The sequence below is a fragment of the Salvelinus sp. IW2-2015 genome, unplaced genomic scaffold, assembly GCF_002910315.2.
Source record: "Salvelinus sp. IW2-2015 unplaced genomic scaffold, ASM291031v2 Un_scaffold1060, whole genome shotgun sequence".
Taxonomy (NCBI): Eukaryota; Metazoa; Chordata; class Actinopteri; order Salmoniformes; family Salmonidae; genus Salvelinus; species Salvelinus sp. IW2-2015.
In genome coordinates this window covers 4,458-30,248 of record NW_019942712.1, presented here as the reverse complement: position 1 = coordinate 30,248, position 25,791 = coordinate 4,458, and the positions used below count along the sequence as shown (strand labels likewise).

General features: G+C 42.6%; 1 protein-coding gene across 1 annotated transcript in view; it reads left to right on the top strand.

Annotated features, from left to right (window-relative positions):
- LOC112069629 (butyrophilin subfamily 1 member A1-like) overlaps nucleotides 1-20,754 on the top strand; it is a 29,957-nt gene extending 9,203 nt beyond the window's left edge. Inside the window, exons 5-11 of the mRNA XM_070438625.1 lie at nucleotides 4,735-5,175; nucleotides 15,094-15,208; nucleotides 15,449-15,478; nucleotides 15,815-15,850; nucleotides 16,134-16,178; nucleotides 16,283-16,650; nucleotides 20,539-20,754. Coding sequence (XP_070294726.1) covers nucleotides 4,735-5,175; nucleotides 15,094-15,208; nucleotides 15,449-15,478; nucleotides 15,815-15,850; nucleotides 16,134-16,178; nucleotides 16,283-16,650; nucleotides 20,539-20,754 — 1,251 coding nt within the window. The remainder of the gene's footprint in view (nucleotides 1-4,734; nucleotides 5,176-15,093; nucleotides 15,209-15,448; nucleotides 15,479-15,814; nucleotides 15,851-16,133; nucleotides 16,179-16,282; nucleotides 16,651-20,538) is intronic.
- Nucleotides 20,755-25,791: the final 5,037 nt, after the last annotated feature.

Sequence of the window (25,791 nt, the reverse complement as noted above, 5' to 3'; positions counted from 1 at the left end):
CATAGCCAGCGCTCCCTCGGTATCCTGTTCTCTGGTTCTGTCTGAAGGGAGGAGTTGGAGGAAGATGACCTACGAACCTTGGCTTGTACTAGTAAAGTAAAGGATAATAAACCGTGTTTCTTTCTGCTATAGCATATGCTGATCTGAACCAATCACAAGTGCTGTGTGGTTTGTGTGTGTTGTGGTGTGTGGGTGTTTGTGTTGTGTGGTGCCTGTGTTGTGTGTGTGTGGTGTGTGTTGTGTGATGTGTGGTGTGTGTGTGGGTGTGTGTTGTGTGTGTGTGTGTGTGTGTTCACCAGTTTGTTGAATGAAATAAGGAGATACCTTCTTTCCATTCAGAGACTTCATCCGACTGCAAAACAGCTGTCAGCATTTTATCTCTGTTCTGCTCCTGTCGTTTTTATCTTCATCGTGTGCTCTACCAAAAAGAGACGGTCAGATGTGTTTTGTTTTATAGTAGACTAATATTGAGAAGGCATGACAATGCAATTAAAATGTATAGACTGGGTCAAATTTGAAAACTTAAGCCTAAAAGAGGGTATGGAATCCATCTTCGCACCATATTTGATTACCTACATGAGAAAAACATTAGGGCAATCATCAAGTCAATTCTCCTAAGCCCACCTTTATCGCCTCCTATGATGATTGAAAAATCATGTGTGTTTTGCTTTTCAGAAACAAATCAACACATGTGCCTAGATAGGTAGGAATCTATTTAACCACATCACAACTTATTCAATGTCAGTTTCAGATTTTTTTTTTCAATGCTTAACTTTATAAATATGGCCTAATGTTGTGGTATATTATACTGAACTAGGCCTACATTGATCCGTAAAGAGAATACAAGTAAAAACTCAAATTAGCTACTAAATCAAGTCAAATGGACAAATTTATAAACACTACCTAGACCATAATTCAGTGCCGTTCAGTCACCGCAATTGTAAGAAATTCCTTATCATAGGGCAAATTGATCCAGGAAACTGACTGTACAGAATACATAAACATTTTCCCACGTCCCGCTGTTTCTGTAGATATAGAGACTATGAGACAACTGAAGGCTAATCTATTTTAGACATTCCAGAGAGAATCTGAATTTATTTTATATTGCCTTTATCATGCAAGGTGCATATCAAACCTAAAAGGGTTACCCTTTGAAGAACCATTTTGTTTCTACATGTAACCCAAAAAGGTCTCTAACCTTGGAATCAAAAGGGTTCTCCTATGGGACCATCTGAAGAACCCTTTTTCTAAGAGTGTATAGCAATATTATGCCCTAAACAGAATAACTTAACTGTACAAAATACATTTAACATTTACCCCTGTTCCTGTTTTGGTAGATTTCGTGGATATAGAGACAATAAAGACTATGAGACAAAGTGGAGGTAAAATATTGGCAAACATTTCTATACATTCTGATTATATCCATTATTGTTTGTTGTTATTACGGGTCATTGTCATCTTCCTAATTCGGTGTTTCGTCCTCAACAGGAGTCACATTGCGATCCCAAGACGCTCCTCCTTATTGACAGTTGTTCAAATGGCTAAATTTGAGAGAGCAGTCAGAAATGTATGTCCTCCGGAGTGAGCATGCTTAATACTGGAAACACTTGGTTTTACCTCTGCAGCTGTGCTTAGCTGGGAGGTTGGACTGGATAAGAGATGGTGAGGCATTAAAGAATCCTGCGTGGGTTGGACTGGCAATGCTGCGTCTGTGTAAAAACAAGAGCGATTATACCGCCACACCTTCATGGTTTCTGTTCCTGTCTCAGACAAAGAGAAAGGCTTACGGCTTAAATGAGCCCCCGATTGTATCTATGTCCAGCTATGTCCAGCTGTGTTCGTGCCATTCCTAACCTCAACATTAGGGTTATTGGACTATTACCAAGAAGTACTCTCTTTTTTCAATGATCAAAAGACAATAAACTGATTGTCCACCGTGGGAGCTATGTTCACAGGAGGGGTTCCGCTTTTAACCCAGTAAAGTGACCAACCCATACGATATTAATGTCAGCCACTATAAAACAGAACCTGAAAAGTGTCTGTTTCGAAAGAGAGGTAATGTCTCTCCTCCTGCTGAAGAAGGCTGAGAACTGATGCCCTCTAACCAAAGTAGCTTTTAACCAAATCACAATCATCCAGATTCTAATCCAAAAACAGTCTTTAAATGTCTGAAAACTAGAGCACATTGTAATTAACACATTGTTTTGTGTATCAAGTGCACTTCAATTAGGGTGAGTACAGTAGGTATTCTTACTGTCCAATTCATCCGCATCTCTTCTTCTCTCCCTTTGCTGTGCAGGCAATTTGATTGGATTACCATGGGAAACGAGAATTGTGAAAGCAGTGTATAGTGAGTAGTGGAATGGATGGATTAGTGGATTAGATGGATGGATCGAGGATGTAGTGGATGGATTGATGTAGGTGTGGATGTAGTAGATGGATGGATGTAGTGAGGGATGTAGTAGATGATGTGGAGTAGTGGATGATATGTAGATTAGGAGTGTAGTAGTTGCGATGATGTACGGATGCATGTAGTGCATGGATGGATGTACGTGATAATGATGGATGGATGTAGGATGTATGTGAGTAGGGCATGGATGGATGTAGTGGATGGATGGATGGATGGATTAGTAGTTGATGGATGTAGTAGATGGGATGGATGTAGTGGGATGGATGATGAGTGGATGGATGCTACTTGCTTAGTTGTTTGACCATCCTGTTTTTCACAGCAGTGCAGAGAACAGGAGACAGTGAGAACTCCTTGCAATAGAGCCACCTCTCTATAGGGCTTCACTATTATTATTTTAATGGTTAGAAGCCATCTGGTGACATTAATTGAAATTGTCAATTTTCCCCTGTGACAGTTTGTAATATATACTCTCACGTAGAAAATATCAGATTATACTGACACTAGAGTATGTGCATAAAAACAAAACACAAAACTACTGGGAAAATCATTTTTCAACATCAACTTTGAAAAACTTGGCCACTTTCTAACTCCATCTTTCATAAGAGCTCCATCTTTCTAGAGCTCCATCCTTTCCGACCGAAGTTCACTGACTTCAATGATTAACCTCGTTTTTTTCCAAGGTCCCAGTTGTCTTTGAAAGCAACATGACCATCACCATGCAACCATCAGTTCAAGTAAAAATAAAAAAGCTAATTATTAAAATTTATGCTCAGTTTGCATCGCAAGTGCTACACCAACTGATCTGTTTTATTAATCAAAGTTTGGATTTGAAAATAAATTGTCTGAGAACAATATTGGCAGCAGGCCTATAGCCAATATCCTGTGATAAGTGTATTAGGCCTCCTGCTAAAAAACCTAATTCCTACAGACTGTTTTATTATTTTAATGTAAAAATCTCCAAATCATGTTAAAATAAAAAATCACTGAGCAGTTGATTCTCGCCAGTTAAGTGAAGGTTTCGGTGTGGATCTCACGGCCCATATGGCAAACAGAAAACAGTTTACCGACTCTTAGCCTGCGTTACACAGGCAGCCCAATTAATTTTTTCACTATTGTCTTTTGGACCAATCAGACCAGGTCTGAAAGATCTGATGAAAAAGATCTTGATGTAATTGGTCAAAATACCAATTAGTGAAAATATGAATTACTGAGGATAATTAGCGGAACAAATTGCCACTCCCCATATTTACCATATCTTAATACCATTTATGCATCTTGCCTACGCCCCTTGTCATTGTTCACGCCCTGACCTTAGTTCTAAAATGTTTCTGAATTATTTTGGTTCAGGTCAGGTGTGACAGAGGGTGGTATGTGTGTTTGTCTTGTCTGGGTTTTTGTTATCTATGGGGTTTTGTATGTCTAGGTAAGTAGGTCTATGGTGGCCTGAATTGGTTCCCAAATCAAGGCATCTGTTTATCGTGTCTCTGATTGAGGACCTATTTAGGTTGCCATTTCCCTTTTGGTTCGTGGGTTATTGTCTGTGTAGTTGCCTGTCAGCACTCGTATTTATATAGCTTTCACTTTCGTTTTGTAGTTTGTTTAGTTTGTTCCAGTGTTCATTCGTTTTAATTAAATACGAAGTACCATACGACGCTGCCGCCTTGGTCTCCTCACTACGACAGAACCGTGACAGAAGACCCACCATAAAAGGACCAAGCAGCGTCGTGAATGAGGAGCGGGAATCATGGCACCCGGAAGAGATGATTGAGGCACATCCTGACCTGAAAGGTAAGATGCAGCGGCGACAAGACTTGCCATGGAAGCAGGAGAAACAGCGCAGAGGACGCAAAAGATATGAGGACACGTAGCACGGAGCCAGAGAGCAGCCAAATAAAAAATTGGGTGAGGGGGTGGCCACACGAGGAGATTGGGCTGAGTCAGGTTTGAGACCCTGAGCAACTCCTCGGCTTACTGTTGCGAGCGTGGACTGGTCAGGCACCATGTTCATGCAGAGATGCGCACAGTGTCTTCCACGTCCGCATCTTTAGCCCGGTGCCCTCTATTCCAGCTCCCTCGCAGTTGCCGGCTAGAATGGGCCTCCACCAGACGGATGGGTGCCGGTTCAGCGCTCCTGGTCTCCAGTAACCTCCTGGACCCATGATATGCCTGCCGCGCTCTGCGTACTGTGTCTAAGGTGACGTCTGCAGAGCCCAGTGCGTCCTGTGTTAGCGCCCCCGCACTTGCCGGGCTCAAGTGAGCATCAGCCAGACGCATTTGTCAGCTCTTACACTGCAAATCTCCCAGGCCCCTCCACATTCCAGTAGCGTCCTGTTCCTCCTCCCCGCATCGCCCTGAAGGTGCATGTCCTCAGCCTGTACCACCAATTCCGGCACCACGCATCATGCTTTCCAGTGGCGCTTCCACAGTCCAGGAGTGCTCCGGCGACAGTACCCATCCGGAGCTTCCGGGCGACAGTACCCAGTCACGGAGCTTCCGGCACAGTACCCAGTCCGAGCTTCCGGCCGACAGTACCAGTCCGGAGCTTTCCGGCGACATACCCAGTCGGGCTTCGCGGCGACAGTACCCCGCTGTCCGGAGCGATCCGGCCGACAGTACCAGTCCGGAACCTCCGCGACGATCCACATCCGAACCTCCGCGACGATCCACAGTCCGGAGCCTCCGGGATGAGCCACGGTTCCAACTCTGACAAAGGCGGAGGGACCCAGTGTAAATTGGGGGGCCGTCCAGAACCAGAGCGCCACCGAGTAAGATGCCACCCGACCCTCCCCTTAAGTTCAGGTTTGCGTCAGGAGTCCGCACCGTTGGTACTGTTCACGCCTTGACCTTAGTTTTCTATGTTTTCTGTATATTTTGTCAGTCAGGGTCTTGATGGAGGTGGGAGTGTTTTTGTTGGTCTAGGGTTTTTGTAGATCTATGGGATTTTGTAAGTCTAGGTAATTGTAGTCTATGGTGGCCGAATTGTTTCCCAAGCAGAGCAGCTGTTTATCGTTTGCTCTGATTCGGGTCCTATTTAGAGTTGCCATTTCCCTTTTTTGCTTCGTGTGTTCTTTGTCGTGTATTGCTGTCACACTCGTATATATAGCGTCACGTTGGTTTGTATCTTGTTTAGTTTGTTCAGGTTCGATTCGTTTTAATAAATAGATAAATATAAATAAATAAAATAAAATAAATAGGTCTCCTCACACGACGGAACGTGACACATTGCTCATCCATATGTCCATATTCCTTACTAAATTTTGTGTTATTAGGTAGTTGTTGTGGAATTGTTAGATTAGTGTTAATAGTACTGCACTGTCGGAACTAGAAGCACAAGCATAATTCGCCTACACAACACAAAAACACTGCTAACCATGTGATATTGCCAATAATATTTATTTTATTGTCTAATTTCAGCCACACAGCCAAGACAAGCATTCACTCAATTGCATTCTTTCATAAGCAATATTATTTTTAAAAAGTGCGGACTGATATCGATATAATTTTCCACTACTACCCATCAGTTATTTTACCTCGTCATTTATCTTGAAAAACCAAAGCTAAAAACTGCACACCCTGAAACAACCCAGCTCGACCAGGCTGACACTAATTATGCTAGCTAGGCTAATTCGAAGGGAGAGAAAGATGTGGAGAGAGACATCGCCACGATCTCAGCAATCCACATAAAGAGACACGCAATGCAATTATTGAACGGTGCTTCATCTTGGCCAGATCGCAGTTGTAAATGAGAACTTGTTCTCAACTAGCCTACCGGCGTTAAATAAAGGTTAAATAAAAATATATTAAAAAAATTAAGTGTTCACGCTGTGAGCAAATACCACGTCACAATCAAATCAAATTTGTATTAGTCAAATTCGCCGATACAACAGGTGTAAACCTTATATGAAATGCTTACTTAACAAGCCCTTAACCAACAAAAATATGAAGTAACAAGAAAGTAACAAAATTATTAAAGAAAATATAATAACAAATAATACAAGCAGCAGTAAATAACAATAGCGAGGCTATATACAGGTACCCGTACAGAGTCAATGGCGGGCACTGGTTAGTCGAGGTAATTGAGTAATAATGTACATGTAGGTAGAGTTATTAAAGTGACTATTGCATAAATAATAACAGAGATAGCAGGGTAGGAAAGCGTTTAGAAGCCTCTTACCTAGACTTGGCGCTCGGTACCGCCTCTGCCGTGTGAGACAACAGTCTTATGACAATTTTAGGGCCTTTCTTTGACACGCCTTGGTATAGTGGTCCTGCGATGCAGAAGCTTGCCCCGGTGATGACTGGCCGGTACACACTACCCTCTGTAGTGCCTTCGGTCGGAGCCGAAGCAGTTGCCTTACCAGGCAGTGATGCAACCAATCAGGATGCCCTCGATGGTGGACAGCTGTAAACCTTTTGAGATCTGAGTACCATTGCCCAATCTTCTAGTCTCCTGAGGGAATAGCGTTTTGTTCTTGCCCTCTTCACAAACTTGTCTTGGTGTGTTGGACCATGTAGTTTGTTGGTGATGTGGACACCAAAACTTGAAGCTCTCAACCTCTCACTACTAGCCAGTCAATTGTAGAATGAGGGCCTGCTCAGTCCTCCTTTTCCTGTAGCCACAACATCTCCTTAGTCTTGATCACGTTGAGGGAGAGGTGTTGTCCTGCACCACACGTCAGGTCTCTGACCTCCTCCCTTATAGGCTGTCTCGTCATTTGTTGTGATTCAGGCCAACCACTTTGTTGCTCATCGGCAAACTAATGTTGGTGTGTGAGTCATGCCTGCCGTGCAGTCAAGAGTTGGGAAAAAAAACCCCCCAGGATGGACAGGACGAACTGAGAACACAATCTGAAACGTCTGGGAACATTTTCACGGTTAGGAATGTTTTACACGAATTAGGATGTTTTATTTTGATAGGATGTTTCCAAATATATATTTAGTGATTTTTTTTGTATTACATCATTTCTAATTCCATGTATTTGCTACAATTTGTAGAACGTCAGAAAAATTCTAACGTGTCAGTTTAAGATGTGTTTCTCCGTAAAAATGTATTATTATTACATATTTGTTTTACAAGGATTATTTTTCAGTAAATGTGCCGGTAATGCTAATGTTTTTCCTGCTAATGTATCTGTCACATTAATGGGGAAACACTTCAGAAGTTCCCTTGAAAAGAAGTATATTAATGCAGACACCAATAATACCAATTAATAAGCTGTCAAATTTTATTGTTGATTAGTATTATTTACACTGTGCCAATGTAATATTGTAAATGACAAAAAAAATGAAATAAAAAAAAACTGACATCCATAAAAACAAATCAAGTAGTATGCCTTGTTCTTCATTAGTTGTGACTAGGACAGCGTAGAGTAGAGGAGGTAAATCAGGCACACATTGTTCTGGATATCTTACAAGTCGTAGATGATCTGGACAGTGAAACCATTTTAAACCATAATAGAGATGTGGATGAATAAAAAATGATTGTTGTCGTATCAACAATGACAAACCACGAGGTCTGGAACAACTTACGGAAAATTACTGAAGTAATAGCGAAAACGATTTTCATATATTCAATTTAGCCTACTAAAGAGAGCGGGTGCCCTCAGGCTGGAGGGAAAGCAAAAGTCATTCCCGCTACCTAAGAATAGTAAAGCCCCCTTTACTGCCTCAAAATAGTCGCACCAATCAGCCTGTTACCAAACCTTGGTAGAGTTTGGAAAACAATGGTGTTTGACCAATAAATGCTATTTCACAGTAAACAAATTGACAAACAGACTTCCAGCACGCTATTAAGAAGGACCATTCAACAAGCACAGCACTTACACAAATGAATGATTGGCTGAAGTAGGGAAAATTGATGATAAAAAGATTGTGGCTGTTTTGTTAGGCTTTCAGGCAGCTTTACGTTATCGATCAGGTCTGCTATGGAACGTATGCTGTTAGGCATTGACATCCCCTGCTATATTGGGATAAAGAGTTTACCTGATCCAAACAGAACACAGAGGGTGTTCTTTAATGAAGCCTCTCAACATAATTCCAGGTAGAATCAGGAATTCCCCAGGCAGCTGCTCTAGGTCCCCTTACTTGTTTTCAATCTTTACTAAGACATCCCACTGCTTTGAGTAAAGCCCGCCTGTCTAGTATGCTGGATGACTCAACACATACACGTCAGCTACACAGCACCAGCAACCTGAAATGACCTGAACCAACCTAAGCAAAGAGCTCGCAGTTAAGTTTCAGAGGGGGTGCAAGACTAAGTTAGTCCTTAAATATTTCAAATCATTCACTAAACCTCAACTAAATTCTTTTAGTAAATAATGTGGAAATTTGAGCAAGTTGAGTGACTAAACTGCTTGTAGTAACCCTGATTTAAACTGTCACGCTCAAAACATATTGATACAACAGGTGTAGGATGGGAGAAAGTTTGTCCATAATAAAAGTCTGCTCTAAACTTAACCAGCACTATCAACAGTCTTTAGTTTTGTCGCAGGATAAACCAGACTTGGAGGCTACAATTTTTTTCTGAGGTCTTGCTGATGTCTTTTATTTTCCCATGATGTCAAAGCAAAGAGGCGCTGAGTTTGAAGGTAGGCCTTGAAAACATCCACAGGTACCAAGCCTCCAATGACCTCAAATGATGTCAATAGCCTATCAGAAGCTTCTAAAGCCATGACATCATTTTCTGAATTTTCCAAGCTGTTAAAGCCACATCAACTTAGTGTATGTAAACTTCTGACCTACTGGAATTGTATACAGACTGAATTATAAGTGAAATAATCTGTCTGTAAACAATTGTGAACAATATTTGTGTCATGCAACAAATTGTTACGCCCGGACCGTAGAGGAGCTTTTTATGTCTCATTTGGTTTGTCAGGTGTTATTTGGGGGTATTCTTGTTATTTTCTATGTTTTGATTCTTTGGGTTTGCCGGGTTGCGTTTCAATCAGAGCAGCTGTCATATCGGGTGTCTCGATTGAAACCATATTAGGTAGGCTTTTTCCCACATTCTTGGGGTAGTTGTTTCTGCTTTTGTGTCTGCACCAGACAGAACTGTTTCGTGTCTAATTTGTTATTTGTCTCAGTGTTTTTAATAAAAAAAGCACTGACATTACCACGCTGCCACGTTGTCACACCTTCTTTCATACGAAACGACCGTGACAACAATTTGTGAGTGGTTGAAAAATGAGTTTTAATTGACTCCAAACCAAAGTGTATGTAGACTTCTGATTTCAACTGTATATATTTATTTTTTATTCGCTAATTCACACCTTTTTGAGTAGCTAACGGCTATTATCACTTCCAGAGTATTCATTGTGTAATACCAAGAAAAGTGTCTATTTGTGTAAATAGTCTTCCAGGCTAGAGTCCAGGCACGACTAAACATGGTAAAAACATAAGAAAAACGTTCTCTGGTTCAGAAAGAAAAAGTCAATCTCAGCTGCCTCACACTGAATTTTATTTTAATGGTAACAATCTTGTTTAACATCCAAATCATTACATAGTAGGGTTGTGTGCTCTAAAAACACTGGTAGTGAACATGAAGGCTGAGCTACACAACAAACATACAGTCACTGTTCTGCAACATTGACTTATGATTGCGTTGCTTAGTTGATTTATCGGTGAGTTCATCGTTTTGATTAGGGAGTAAATCCAGAGTAAAAGGGCATCCAGTCGAGTTCTTCCTGTTGAATGAAAAGAAAAACACAAATAAAAAGATTCAGTCATGCGTGTATCAACCATCACTTAATAATGGGTTCAATGTAGCCAGCAGTAGATGAGACAGGATCACCGATGGAGGAGGACAGGAAGTGGCAGCAGCCGAGCCAGGCCATAGACACTTAGGCTGAGTAGGTTACAGTCAGAGGACCTGTGTCTCCCATAAGTCTAGAGTGGCTACCTCTCTACCAATCTCAATATCTACATAGCTTCCTCATTTCCTATCTTCTCTCCCTCTCCTTCCTATTCTTGTTTCCTCATCTCCTTGCGTATTCTTGTTTCATCTCCTCATCTCCCTCTCCTCATCTCCTCTTCTCCTCTCCTGGTCTCCTCTTTTACCTTTCCCCTCCTCTCCTTCTCCTCATCTCCATTCCTCATCTCATCTTCTTCCACTCCTCATCTTCTCTTCTCCTCCTCCTGGTTTCCTCTCTTTCCTCACCTTCCCCTCCTCATCTCCTCCCCTCCTTCTTCCTCTCTCCATCCTTCCTCTTCTCTTCCTCTCCTTCATAATCCCCTACTCAATCTCCTCCCCTCCCCTTCCTCCTCTCTTCTCTATTCTGCCACTTAGCTTGATAAGCTTTTGTACTACAGCCTCCCAGACAGGTGCTAGGAAAACCTCCAGGGATTGTACGCTTCCGTAGCAGGGCCCCGAAAGACCGGATCAAGCCCCACATATGCATGACTCTTTCCCTCACACCTGCAGATTACAAATTATAACACAGTTGTAACACACATGCACACACAGGGGATATTTGTATGACCACTTTCAACACCACTGACAGTCCCCAAAACCAAGAGGAGAAGATGGGGAGATGGATAGAGAGGAGAGTGTACCATTGTTTGACAACAGTCCAGGGTTCTTGGGTGCAGAAGTTCTGGTTGCTTGAGCTCGTTGCGTCCAGCAGAAGCAGGTAGAGCCGTCTCTCGGCCGTAGTAGCATGAAACACATTATCACACCCTTTACCTACACACACACAAACACACCACACACACACACACACACACACACAGCACACACACACACCACACACAGCACCACACACACACACACACACACACACAACACACACACAACACACACACACACAATAATTAATTGCACCCTTACCTACAAAAGGGGAGGGCGAGTGGGGTGTTAGTGAGCGTGTTTGTGGGTAATCGTGGTGCTCACCACAGTCCAGGAGCTGGTTGAGCCTTCGCAGTGATACTTTCTCTGAAAAACGACAAAGCACACACAACATCAGCCCTTGCTGCCTAAGACACACATCAGCCTGCTGCTGAGACACAACATCACCCTGTGCTGAGACACAACATCAGCCGCTGCTGCTGAGACACAACATCAAGCCCTGCTGCTGAGGGACACAACAATCAGCCCTGCTTGCTAAAACAGCCAAACATCAGCCCTGCGTGCTTAGATAATGGGGGGTAAGGAAAAGATGAAGAGCAAAGGAGGGTGGGAGGAGCCAATCAAAGAAAGGTGGAGGGAGTAATCAAAAGAAGGTGAGAGTAATCAAAGAGAGCTGGAGGAGTCATCAACGAGAGATGGGAGGAGCAAAGCAAGAGAGTGGGAGGAGTAATCAAAGAGAGTGGGAGAGTAATCAAAGAGAGGTGGAGGAGTAATCAAAAGAGTGGAGGAGTAATCAAAAGAAAGGTGGAGGAGAAAGCAAAGAGAGGGGAGGAGCAACAAGAGAGGTTGGGGAGGAGTAATAACAAAGAGAGGTGCAGGAAGCAATCAAAGAGAAGTGGAGGAAGTAATCAAAAGAGAAGGAGGAGAAATTCAAGAGAGGGAGGATATATCTATATATATATATTGTGAGGAGTAATCATATATATATTGTTGGAGGAGCAATCAAATGAGAGGTAGGAGGAGGAATCAATAGAGATGTGGAGGAGCAATCAAAGAGAGGTGGGATATCTATATCAAGAGAGGTATATTTATCAAAGAGAGGTGGAGGAGTAATCAAAGAGAGATATCTATATCAAATATGGGAGTGAGGAGCAATCAATAGAGAGGGGAGGAGTTAAATCAAAGAGATTTGGTGGGCAGAGCAATTCAAAGAGAATTATAGCAATCATATATATGAAATCAAAATTTAGAACAAAAGACGGTGGGGAGGATGTAATGCAAGAGAGAGGTAATGGAGAGAAATCAAAGAGGGTATGTGGGAGGTATAGATCAGAAGATGTAGTTTTGGGAGAAGCAATCAAAGAGAAGGGAGGAGTATCAAAAGAGATGGAGGAGTAATCAAGAAGTGGGAGGATTATCAAAGAGAGTGGGAGAGAAACTAAAATCATAAGAGCCGCGTGGAGGGAAGGAGAGATTGTACAAACACAGTGTGGGCCTCCCATTCATATAAGTCTTTGACTACTTTTCATCTTGCACAAGCACATTCAAATGACTAGGTTGTTCACTTGGAACACACCACAGTGTTGTCCATGCTCAACTACATATAGGTTCAGAAAGATGGAATGGCAGTTGAACAACAACCTGTTGGGTATCAAGAAGCACAACCCATTGGACAGGAGAGGAGAGCGGCCAGAGGAGAATACTGGACTAGCAGGCAGCAAGATGTAGTGACGCCAGTATGTTAGGTTCCGAACAAGCGGTCGAGATTGATTCACTTCATTTCACCTTCACACATTCTGCTTCCCGTCACACCTGGTACAACGACCAGAGCCAACACCAGTAGAACCATAAACAAACCACAACACAACCTCCAACATAACCTGTAAAAAACGATATCTGGCAGCTTGCTGAGTGTTGGCCTCCGCAGCCCTCTGAGCCTCTGAGCCCCTTACTTGATCTGATTTGATCAACAAGCTCTCACAGTCTCACTGCAAAATAGATGTTGTCTCCAAAACGTCAAATTTTGAAGTTGCTTTAAATGAAAGCCTACTTGATGGTGAGAATAGCGTTCCCCCTAGTGCGCCGATGGCTAAGTAAGGGGTTAGGCATATAGGGTTTAGAGACATAAACAACTTCTAAGATTAACTTCAGCCATTTTCTGATTGGTTACAATTAAGGTTAAAAACAGAAAAATGACTACCACTGTTAAGTTTTCAACGATGTATTAAGACTTGATAACTAAATGTGTAATGGATGGCTGTGTCCTGAACAGCACAGTCTGTCATATAGAACCGGGTTGCTAGCTCCAGTACTGTTTTTTTTGCACCACTAGTGGACGGATTGACGAGCCTCCGACCTCCTGAGAACGTTCAAAATGCAATTCCAACTGCGTCTGGAGGTGATCTACCGGATATCCACTATATCTGGAGATCTACCTGGATGTTTAACATGGATCGGAGGGAATCTCCCTGGATTTGACTTGGCTTGCAACACTATAAGGGGGGGGTGCAGTTTAGTTCGTCGTGTGTTTGCGTGTGTGTGCGTGTGTTGCGTTGTGTGTGTGTTTGTGTGTCTGTGGTTTGTTACCCTCTAGTGACCAGAGTTTTTCCAGAGTTCCTGCTGGGAACACTGTGTTAGTCAGCTGACTCTGAGGTCGTCCCTGACTGCAGTCGGGCTGTCTTGCGTCCATACAGTCTTTCTGGAGAAAGACACCCCGGCTCCTATGAGAGAAGCAAGAGGGAGCATGAGAGACTCACGAGTCAACTCAACTAAGTAACTATGACACGCAGTGTGTTCTACCACATTCCAAATGCACCACACCGGCACCCACAGGTAGTCACCTCTCTGTGAACGACAAACAATCTGATGATACAAAACACATCACACATACATTCATATATGAGAAAAGATTTCAGCAAATTTCCTGCGTGTGTGTGTGTTGAGATTGTGTGTGAGGCATGTATGTACAGTAAAGTCGAGTTACTACAACTTAGTTGGATCATTAAAACTAGTTTTTCAACCATCCAACAAATTTCCTTGTTAACAAACTATAGTTTGGCAAGTGCGGTTTTAGGACATCTAGTTTGTGCATGACAAGTAATTTTCCAACAATTGTTACAGACAAGTTATTTCACTTAGAATTCACTGTATTTCACAATCCAGTGGGTCAGAAGTTTACATACACTAAGTTACGTGCCTTTAAGACGCTTTGAAAATTCCAGAAAATGCATTATCATGGCTTTAGAAGCTCTGATAGGCCGAATGACATCATTTGATCAATTGGATGACCTTGGATGTATTTCAAGGCCTACCTTCAAAACTGCAGTGCCTCTTGCTTGACATCATGGAAAATCAAAAAGACATCACCAAGACCTCAGAAAAAAGGTAGACCTCTCCACAAGTTCTGGTTCATCCTTGCAGCAATTTCCAAACGCCTGAACGTACCCGCTCATCTGTACAAAACAATAGTATGCAATATTAAGCCCATGGGATCACGCAGCATTGTGCATACCGCTCAGGAAGAGACGCGTTCTGTCTCCTAAGATGAACGAACTGTGGTCGAAAAAAAGTGCAATCAATCCCAAAACAACAGCAAAGGACCTGTAAATGCTGAGAAACCGGTACAGAAAGTATCTATATCCACAGTTAAAACGAGTCCTATACGACATAACCTTGAAATGCTCTCAGAGGAAGAAAGCCATCTTGCCCAAAACCGCCATAAAAAAAAGCCAGACTTACAGATTGCAACTGCACCATGGGACAAAGATCATACTTTTCGAGAAATGTCCTCTGGTCTGATGAAACAAAAAAGAAACTGTTCGGACATAATGACCATCGTTATGTTGAGAGGAAAAATGGGGAGGCTTGCAAGCTTGGAAGAACACCATCCCAACCGTAAAGCACGGGTCAGTCTGGCACAACATGATCGTGGGGGTCTTGCTGCAGGAGACTGTGCACTTCAACAAAATAGATAGCATCATGAGAGAAAAGTATGTTGGATATATTAAGCAACATCTCAAGACAAAGTCAGGACGTTAAAGCTTGGTCGCAAAATGGTCTTCAAATGGACATGACCCCAAGCATACTTCCAAGGTGGCAAAATGCTTATGTACAAACAAAGTCAAGGTTATGGATGGCCATCACAATCTCTCTTGGACTGCAAACAGCTGTCATCATTTTATCTCTGCTTCTGCTCCTGTCCGTTGTCTTCGTCGGTGTGCTCTACAAAAAGAGAGGTCAGGGCTGTGTTTTGGTTTGATAGTTATACTATATATTGATAAGCATACAATGCCATGAAAATGTTAGACTAGACTGGCCTACAATGCAATTCAAATGTTAGACTGGGTCAAATTTGAACTTGAGCCTAAGAGGATATGGAATCCTCTTTCCACCCTATTTGGATTACCTACATGAGAAAACATTAGGCAAGTAATCTTAAGATTGGATTGAAAACTCATGTGTGTTTTGCTTTTCAGGAAACAAATCAACACATATACCTATTGGAGGTAAGGAATCTATTTAACCACATCACACTTTTCAATGTCAGTGTTCATAATTTGATTTCCAATGCTTAACTTTATAACCATGTGTCCTAAATGTTGTGGTATATTATACTGTAACTAGGCCTACATTGATCCTGTAAGAGAATACAATTAAAACTTTAAATTAGTACTAAATCAAGTCAATGGACACTAAATTATAAACACTACCTATGGACCATATTCAGTGCATTCAATCACTGCAATGTAAGACATTTCTTTATCATATGGCAAATATTGATCCAGAATACTTACTGTACAGGATACATTTAACATTTTCCCACTGTCCCTGTTTTTGTGTAGATATAGTGGACATAGAGACTATGAGACAAGCTGAAGGTAATCTATTTAGACATTTTCCAGAGAGAATCTGAATTTATTCTGATATTGCCTTTATCATGCAAGGTGCTATCTAGAACCTAAAAGGGTACCCTTTGAAGAACCATTTTTGTTTCTACATGTAACCCAAAAGGGTTCTACCTGGAATCAAAAGGGTTCTCCTATGGAGACAGCTGAAGAACCCTATTTTCTAAGAATGTATAGCAAATATTGATCCCTAATACAGAATACTTACTGTACAGAATACATTTAACATTTACCCACTGTTCCTGTTTTTGTGTAGATTTCGTGGATATAGAGACTATAGAGACTATGAGACTAGCTGGAGGTAAAATATTTAGATTTATTTCTGATACATTCTGATTATTATCATTATTGTTGTTGTTGTTACAGTTCATTGTCATCTCCTAATTCTGTGTTTGTCTTCAACAGTGGATGTCACATTGGATCCCAAGACAGCTCCTCCTTATCTGACAGTTAGTTCATCAGGTAAAGTTGTGAGAGACAGTAAAGATAATGTATGTCCTCCGGGTGAGCATGCTTATATACTTGGAACACATGGTTTTACCTCGGGCAGACGTGCTTACTGGGAGGTTAGACTGGATAAGGAGCAGGTAGGCGTTAAAGAATCCTGGTGGGTTGGACTGGCAAGTGGGTCTGTTAAAAGACAAGGCGATATACCAGCCACACCTTCCAATGGTTTCTGGTTCCTGTCCTCAGACAAAGAGAAAGGCTTACGCGACTTAATATGCACCCCCAACATCCTACTTCCTGCCCAATCTAGACCTCAGACCACTAGGGTATGTATTTGACTATGACCAACAGCGAGTCTACTCTCTTATCAATGAAAAGAACTAATTAAACTGATTGGTCACGTGCAGAGCCCTATGTTCACAGCGCCGCGAGGTGTTTCCTCGCTTTTTAACCCAAGGCTAAGCAGCTGACATAGGCCCTAGATGACCATATTAGATGCTTCAGCCACTATCAAACAGAACCTAGGAAAATGTGTCTGCTTCTCCTGAAAGAGAGGCGGTAATGCTTACCCCCCGTCCACCTTTCGATGCAAGAGCCTGCAGAACTGATGCTCCCTCCTTCTCCTCTAACCAAAGTCACAATCATCAGACTTCTGAAAATCCAAAGAGCAGCTCTTTAAATGCACATGTAAACACAATGAAACACCTACAGCACTAATATATTAACACATTGTTTTGTGTATCAAGTGCACCATATTAGGGCTGAGCTTACAGTAGTATCGTACTGCGTCCAAATTCATCATCACTCCTTCCTCTTTCTCCTTTGTCTGCAGTGAATTTGATCTTGATTTGCACTTAACCATGGAACATATGATTGCGCTGAAAGCATATAGTGGATGGATTAGTGCACTGGCATGCGATGGATGGCATGTAGTGGATGGATGTGTAGATGCGATGGCATGGATGTATAGTAGATGATGCGAAATGTGTACTAGATCAGATGGTGATGTCTAAAGGGGAGTGATGATGGCCGATGGTATGGATATTGCTACCATGAGGATGCATATTGTAGAGTGCAATGGGATGTAAGTAGCCTGAAATGATGGATGGAGTGCCTAGTAGATGATGCCGCAGAATGCCGGACTGTCTATAGTTGGAATGGATGAGAATGTAGTAGCAACCATGCCAATGGATGATTAGTATGATTGCGATTGGATGGATGTAGCATGAGACCATGGTTATTCCGGATGGATGTGTAAAGTAGTATGCGTACTGCATGCGGATGTAAGTGGACCCGTGGATGATGTTAGTGCAGACAGGACAATGGCAATGGGAATCGGATTCGAATGAGATAGTGTATGTCTATAGCTAGATGCGATGATGTAGTGGATGATATATAGTAGATGGAATGCCGCATGTTTAGTGGCATGGATTTATAGTAGATGGGATGGCATGTAGTTGCGATGCCGATGGCATGTAGTTTGATGGATGATCTACTTGGTGTTTGCGATTGACCATCTCTCTGTTTTCACAGCCAGTGCATGAGAACAGGAGACAGTTGAGAAGCCCCCCCTTCTAATAGATCACTTCTCTATAGCTGCAATAACTACCTTATTAGATTTAATGGCTAGCATGCGACATCTCGCGCTGCACTTGGATTCATTTTGAAACACTTTAGCATTAAATTTCCCCAATGCCCTTGCTTTTTTTTCTACAGTTATCCCTATAAAAATATAGAGCAGATTTGCTACAGCTCACTTAGAAAATCATCAGATTATACTTTAAATTTAAAAACTTTTTTAAATGGTATGTGCATTTAAACAAACAACACCCCCAACACATAATGCCTATTGGCAAAAATCATTTTCAACATCCAACTTGAAAACTTTGGCCATCTTCTCTAGAGTTCCATCTTGCTAGCAGCCCTCCATGCTTCTACAGCTTCTTCAGTCAATATATACGCGTAGAGTCCATCTTTCAGAGTCTCTCCATCTAGCTAGAGCTTCCATCTTTAGAGCTCCGAGTCTAGCTAGAGAAAACAAAAGAAATGTCTCAGTAAAACATTATTCTAAGCAACGGTGTCCCATCTTGCATAGCAGTCGCCTACCAGCTCTGTTGAGAGCTCAACAAACTTGCTAGAGCACCTCCATTCTTGCTAGAGCCGGCTCCATCTTGCGTAGCCACCCATCTTGCTTACGAGCATCCATCTTGCTAGACAGCTGCTAGCCCTTATGCATCGGTGTTGTATAGAGAGCGTGACCCACCATCGGACATCTTTTTCTAGAGCCCCCTCCATCTTTCTAGAGCCTCCATCTTTCAAGAAGAACCCTCCATCTTGCCTAGAGCTCCATCTTGCTAGCCACTCCATCTTGTTAGAGCTCCATCTGCTAGAGCCCCTCATCTGCGTAGAGCTCCATCTTGTTAGAGTCCATCTTGCTAGGCCCTCCATCTGCTAGAGCCCCTCCATCTATTCTTAGAGCCTCCATCTAGCTAGAGCTTCCATACTTTCTAGAGCTCCATCTTGTTAGAGCCTCCATCTTGTTAGAGCTCCATCTTAGCTCAGAGCTCATCCATCTTGTGTAGAGCCTCCATCTTGCTAGAGCCTCCATCTTGCTAGCCAGCTCCATCTTCTAGAGCTCCATCTTTCTAGAGTCCATCTTGCTAGAGCTCTCCATCTTGCTAGAGCCTCCATACTTCTAAAGCTCCATCTGTTCTAGAGCTCCACTCCGACCGAAGTTCACTGACTTCAATGATTATACCTCGCTTTTTTTCCAATTCCCAGTTGTCTTGAAAGCAACATGACCATCACCATGCCATACCATCAGTTCAAGTGCGGAAAATAAAAAAGCTAATTATTATAAATTTATGCCTCAGTCTTGCATCGCCAAGTGCCTACACCAACTGATCTGTTTTATTAATCAAAGTTTGCAGATTTGACAAATAAATTAGTCTGAGAACAATATTGGCCAGCACCTATAGCCAATAATCCTTGCATAAGTGTATTAGCCTCCTTAAAACCCTAATTCACTACAGAACTGTTTTATTATTTTAAAATGTAAAAATCTCAAATCTGTTAAAATAAAAAATACGAGCAGTTCGAATTTCTCGCGCAGTAGCGAATATGGTTTCGCGTTGTGGATCCTCACGCCCCATATGGCGCAAACAGAAAACAGAATTTACCAGGGACTCTTAGCTGCGTAAAAAAAATAACAAAACAACAAGGCCAGCCCCAATTAATTTTTTCACTATTTGTCTTCTTGACCAATCAGACCAGGTCTGACAAAGATTCTGATGAGAAAAGATCTTGATGTAATTGGTCAAAATACCAATTAGTCGGAAAATATGAATTACTGAGGATAATAGCGGACAAATTATGCCACTCCCTTACTATTTACCATATCCTTAATACCATTATATGCATCCTTGCACTACGCCCCCTTGGTCATTAGTGTCACCGCCTTGACCTTAGTTTTCTATGTTTTCTGTATTATTTTGGTCAGGTCAGGGTGTGATGAGGGTGGGTATGTGTGTTTTTGTCTTGTCTAGGGTTTTGTTTATCTATGGGGATTTTTAGTCTAGGTAATTGTAGGTCTATGGTGGCCTGAATTGGTTCCCAATCAGAGGAGTCTTATGTTGTTTATCTTCTCTGATTGGGATCCTATTTAGGTTGCCATTTTCCCTTTTGGTTCGTGGGTTTTTCTGTGTAGTTGCCTGTCAGCACTCGTATTATATAGCTTCACGTTTGTTTGTTATTTTGTTTAGTGTGTCAGTGTTCATTCGTTTTAATAAATAGATAAATTAAATAAATATAAATGTCTCCTCACTACGCACGAACGTAGCACAAAGAACCCACCTAAAAGGACCAAGCAGCGTCGTAGAATGCAGGAGCGGGACATCATGGCACCCGGCAGAGCAGATGATGGAGGACATCCTGGACCTGGGAGGGAGTAATGGCAGGGCGACAAGACTCTGCCATGGAAGCAGGTAGAAACAGCGCAGAGGACGGCCAAAGATATGAGGGGACACGGCTAGCACGGGAGCCAGAGAGGCAGCCCAAATAAAAAAAAATTGGGGGGGGTGGCACACGAGGAGATTGGCTGAGTCAGGTTTGAGACCTGAGCTAACTCCTCGTGCTTACTGTGTGCGAGCGTGTGACTGGTCAGGCACCATGTTATGCAGAGATGCGCACAGTGCTCTCCAGTTCGCATTCTTTAGCCCGGTGCGCTCTATTCCAGCCTCCTCGCAGTTGCCGCCGGCCTAGAATGGGCCTCCAGCCAGGACGGATGGTGCCGGTTCAGCGCTCCTGGTCTCCAGTATACCTCCTTGACCATGATAGCCTGCCGCCGGCCTCTGCGTACTGTGTCTAAGGTGACGTCTGCAGAGCCCAGTGCGTCCTGTGTTAGCGCCCCCGCACTTGCCGGGCTCAAGTGAGCATCCAGCCAGGACGCATTGTGTCAGCTCTTACACTGCAGCCTCCAGCTGCCCTCCACAGTTCAGTACGTCCTGTTCCTCCTCCCCGCACTCGCCCCTGAGGTGCATGTCCTCAGCCTCGGTACCACCAGTTCCGGCACCACGCATCAGGCTTCCACGTGCGCTTCCACAGTCCGGAGTGCTTCCGGCGACACCTGACACCAGTCGGAGCTTCCGGCGACAGTACCCAGTCCGAGCCCTTCGGCCGACAGTACCCAGTCCGGAGCTTTCCGGCGACAGACCCGTCCGGAGCTTCCGGCGACAGTACCCCGCGTCTGGAGCTTCCGGCGAACGATCCACAGTCCGGAACCTCCGGCGACGATCCACAGTCCGGAACCTCCGGCGACGATCCACAGTCCGGAGCTCCGGGCTGATGAGCCACGGTTCAACTCTACAAAGGCGGAGGACCAGTGTAAATATGGGGCGGCGTCCAGAACCAGAGCCGCCACCGAGGGTAGATGCCCACCCGACCCTCCCCTATAAGTTCAGGTTTTGCGTCAGGAGTCCGCACCTGTTGGGGCGGCGGGGGTACTGTCACGCCTTGACCTTAGTTTTTCTATTTTTTTCTGTATTATTTTGGTCAGGTCAGGGTGTGATGAGGGTGGGTATGTGTGTTTTTGTTCTTGTCTATTGGTTTTTGTCTATCTATGGGGATTTTGTAAGTCTAGGTAATTGTAGGTCTATGGTGGCCTGAATTGGTTCCCAATCAGAGGCAGCTGTTTATCGTTGTCTCTGATTGGGGATCCTATTTAGGTTGCCATTTTCCCTTTTGGTTTCGTGGGTTCTTGTCTGTGTAGTTGCCTGTCAGCACTCGTATTATATAGCTTCACGTTCGTTTTGTTATTTTGTTTAGTTTGTTCAGTGTTCATTCGTTTTAATAAATAGATAAATATAAATAGATAAATAAATAAATAAATAAATAGTCTCCTCACTACGACGAACGTGACACATTGCTCATCCATATGTCCATATTCCTTTACTTAAATTTGTGTGTATTAGGTAGTTGTTGTGGAATTGTTAGATTAGTTGTTAGATATTACTGCACTGTCGGAACTAGAAGCACAAGCATTTCGCTACACACACAATAACATCTGCTAACCATGTGTATGTGGCCAATAAAATTTGATTTTATTTGTCTAATTTCAGCCACACAGCCAAGACAAGCATTCACTCAATTGCATTGCTTTTCATAAAGCAATATAATTTTTWAAAAGTGCGACTGATATCGATATAGATTTTCCATATCGTTACCCATCAGTTCTTTTACCTCTGTCTATTTATCTATGAAAACCAAGCTAAAACTGCACACCCCTGAGAACAACCCAGCTCGACCAGCTGACAGCTAATTATGCTAGCTAGCTAATTCAAGGGAGAGGAAAGATGTGGGAGAGAGACATCCGCACGATCTCAGCAATCCACATAAAGAGACACGCATGCAATTATTGAACGTTTGCTTTATCTTGGCCAGATCGCAGTTGTAAATGAGAACTTGTTCTCAACTAGCCTACCTGGTTAAATAAAGGTTAAATAAAAAATATATTAAAAAAATTAAGTGTTCACGCTGTGAGAAATTTTACCACGTCACAATCAAATCAAATTGTATTAGTCACATTYGCCGAATACAACAGGTGTAAACCTTATAGTGAAATGCTTACTTACAAGCCCTTAACCAACAAAATATAAGTAACAAAAGTAACAAAATATAAGAAATATAAGTAACAAATAATTAAGAGCAGCAGTAAATAACAATAGCGAGGCTATATACAGGGGGTACCGGTACAGAGTCAATGTGCGGGGCACTGGTTAGTCGAGGTAATTGAGGTAATATGTACATGCTACATAGTACGTAGGCTAGAGTTATTAAAGTGACTTATGCATAGAAATAACAGAGAGTAGCAGGGGTAGAAGCTGTTTAGAAGCCTCTTGAACCTAGACTTGGCGCTCGGGTACCGCTTGCCGTGAGACAACAGTCTATGACAATTTTTAGGGCCTTCTCTGACACCGCCTGGTATAGGGTCCTGGATGGCAGGAAGCTTGCCCCAGTGATGTACTGGGCCGTCCACTACCCTCTGTAGTGCCTTGCGGTCGGAGCCGAGAGTTGCCTACCAGGCAGTGATGCAACCAATCAGGATGCCCTCGATGGTGCAGCTGTAAAACCTTTTGAGATCTGAGTACCCATGCCCAATTTTTTAGGCTCTGAGGGGAATAGGTTTTGTCTTGCCCTCTTCACAACTGTCTTTGTGCTTGACCATGTTAGTTTGTTGGTGATGTGGACCAAGGAACTTGAAGCTCTCAACCTGCTCCACTACAGCCCCGTCAATTAGAATGGGGGCCTGCTCAGTCCTCCTTTCCTGTAGTCCACAATCATCTCCTTAGTCTTGATCACGTTGAGGGAGAGGTTGTTCGCTACCACACGGTCAGGTCTCTGACCTCCTCCCTATAGGCGTCTCGTCATTGTGTGATCAGGCCAACCACTGTTGTGTCATCGGCAAACTTAATGGTGGTGTTGGAGTCATGCCTGGCCGTGCAGTCAGAGTGAAAAGAGGTACAGGAGGGAACTGAGAACACAATCTGAACGTCTGGAACATTTCACGTTAGGAATGTTTTTACACGAGTTAGGATGTTTTAATTTTGAGAGATGTTTCCAAATATATATTTAGTGATTTTTTTTGTATTACATATTTCTAATTCCATGTATTTGCTACATTTGTATAAGTCAAGAAAATGTAACGTGTCAGTTTAAGATGGTGTTCTCGTAAAAATGTATTTATTATTACATATTTTTTTTACATGGATTATTTTTCAGTAATGTTGCGGTATGCTATGTTTCCTGCTGTATCTGTCACATTAATGGGGAAACACTTCAGAAGTTCCCTTGAAAAGGGAAGTATATTTTAATGCAACACAATAAAACTTAATACAACTTAATAACTGTAATTTTTATGTGGATTGATATTACTAATGATGTATCACTGGCCAATTAATATTGTAAATGACAAAAAAAGAATGAATAAAAAAACTGGCATCATAAACAAATTCGAATAGCGTCATGCCTATTATGTATCATAGCTAGTCCCTTGACTAGCATGACAGCCTTCACTTTTGCATAGTGTGGAAAGCATATTAAAGAAATTTGTTTCTTTGAAACTGACCTCTAGAGTGACCATAGGGTATTTATCAGGCACCACATTGTGTCTGTTGCATATCTTACAATTGCTAGATGGATCTGTGACAAGTGAAACTTCATTTTAAACCATAGGATTAGTGAGATGCTGGAAGCCAGAAAGTGAAAAAGAATGTATTTGCTTTACATCAACAATGCACAAGCCCAACCAGAAACAACAAAGGTTTACTGACAACAGATTGAACGGAAATAAAAAAACAATAAAACAAATAGACTGCAAGTATGTCCTAAACATAGAACGAACCGCAATATCTACTCATATCCTTCCTCCAAATCATTAACGTCTTATCTAGAGAGCGACTGCTGACGCCTCAGCCTGGAGCGGATTAGGCAATAGTCATTCCTTACAAGGAGCCTAATTTGGCCTAAAGCAGTAATAGTAAAGCCCACTTTTACTGGAGACATCAAAACCCTAGACTTTTTAATGACTCCAACCCAGTGTATTAAACTTCCGACTCAACTGTTATGACCTTGGTATCAGTTGGCTGTGAGTGGGTTGCTGTGATTGTCTACCCCACCAATCAGCCCTAGTTAGTTCCAACACAGGCCTTGGTAAGAGTTTCTGCAAAAATTGTTATTGACCGAGGATACAATGCTATTTCGACAGCTAAACAAATTCGTACAACAAACAGACTGTCAGCGGACGCAGCTTATGAGAAGAGAAGAAAAAAATGGACATCAACGAATGCACAGCCCACAGCAACATGCACTAGAATGAATGAATTGGAGCATGTATGACAACTTGGATGCCAATCTGCTCCACACTAATTGACAACAATTATCAGCAATCGTACGTCTACCTGATGCAAAAACGTATGTGTTTGATCGAGCCTTCTTTACATCCCCTGCGGCTGCCTATATTGACCTGGATAAAATAATTACCCGCTCAACAAAACACAGCATGGGTGTTCTTCTCAATGAAGCACCTCCCCCTAACCAAATCCAGCATACAATCAGAATTCCCCAGCGGCCAGCTGTACTAGGCCCATTACTTTTTTTCAATCTTTACTAAAGGACAAACACCCACTAGGCTTTGCTCGGGCTCTGACCTCTCCTGAATAAACCAGCGCTTACCCCACATGTCTATGTATAATGCGATGATGCTCACAAACATGACTGACATACACGTTGGCGAGACTGACTACAGCACAGCAACCTTGAAGCTCACCTGCCTGTGATAGCATGCCTAACAAAGTGGTGGAGCGTGCAGTGTAGTCTTCATAGCTTTATGGTGTCTACTAGACTCCATTCTGTCACCTCCTCCGGTGGCCACAAGGCAATAATGATTATACATCCTAGAAGTTAACTCTTCAAAATCAATTCAACTAATTAGAGAACTATCAGCTCGTTACTCAAACTAAATCTTGCTAGTAAATAATGCGTGGCACCTAATGTGCCAGCACAATCCGATTTGAGCGCGCGTCTACCAAAGACTTTAAACGTGTCTCTCCTGTCACCGTCCTCTCAGACACTTCTGTCAATTAACCACCTGAACTGTTCACAGCCTCATTTTTTCGACGTCCCCTCCCCCTCTTCCATAGATCTACTCACATTCAGCACCTACAACAAAAGAGTATGGGCCGGGTGAAGCGAATAGAAGTGGCTGCAAAGCCAAGGAGTTGACTTTGTGATTCCTCTACAACTATCAAAATATAATATGGGTTGTCTACTCTCTGCCGCCTTTACAAGATTCCTGGCACTTTATCATATCTCAGATGATGAAAACTCATTCTCGCTATATGATGAACAACAACTCAGGCTCAATGTATGCTTATCAACAAGTCGTCTAGTTTAACTCCTGCTCGCAGAAGTGC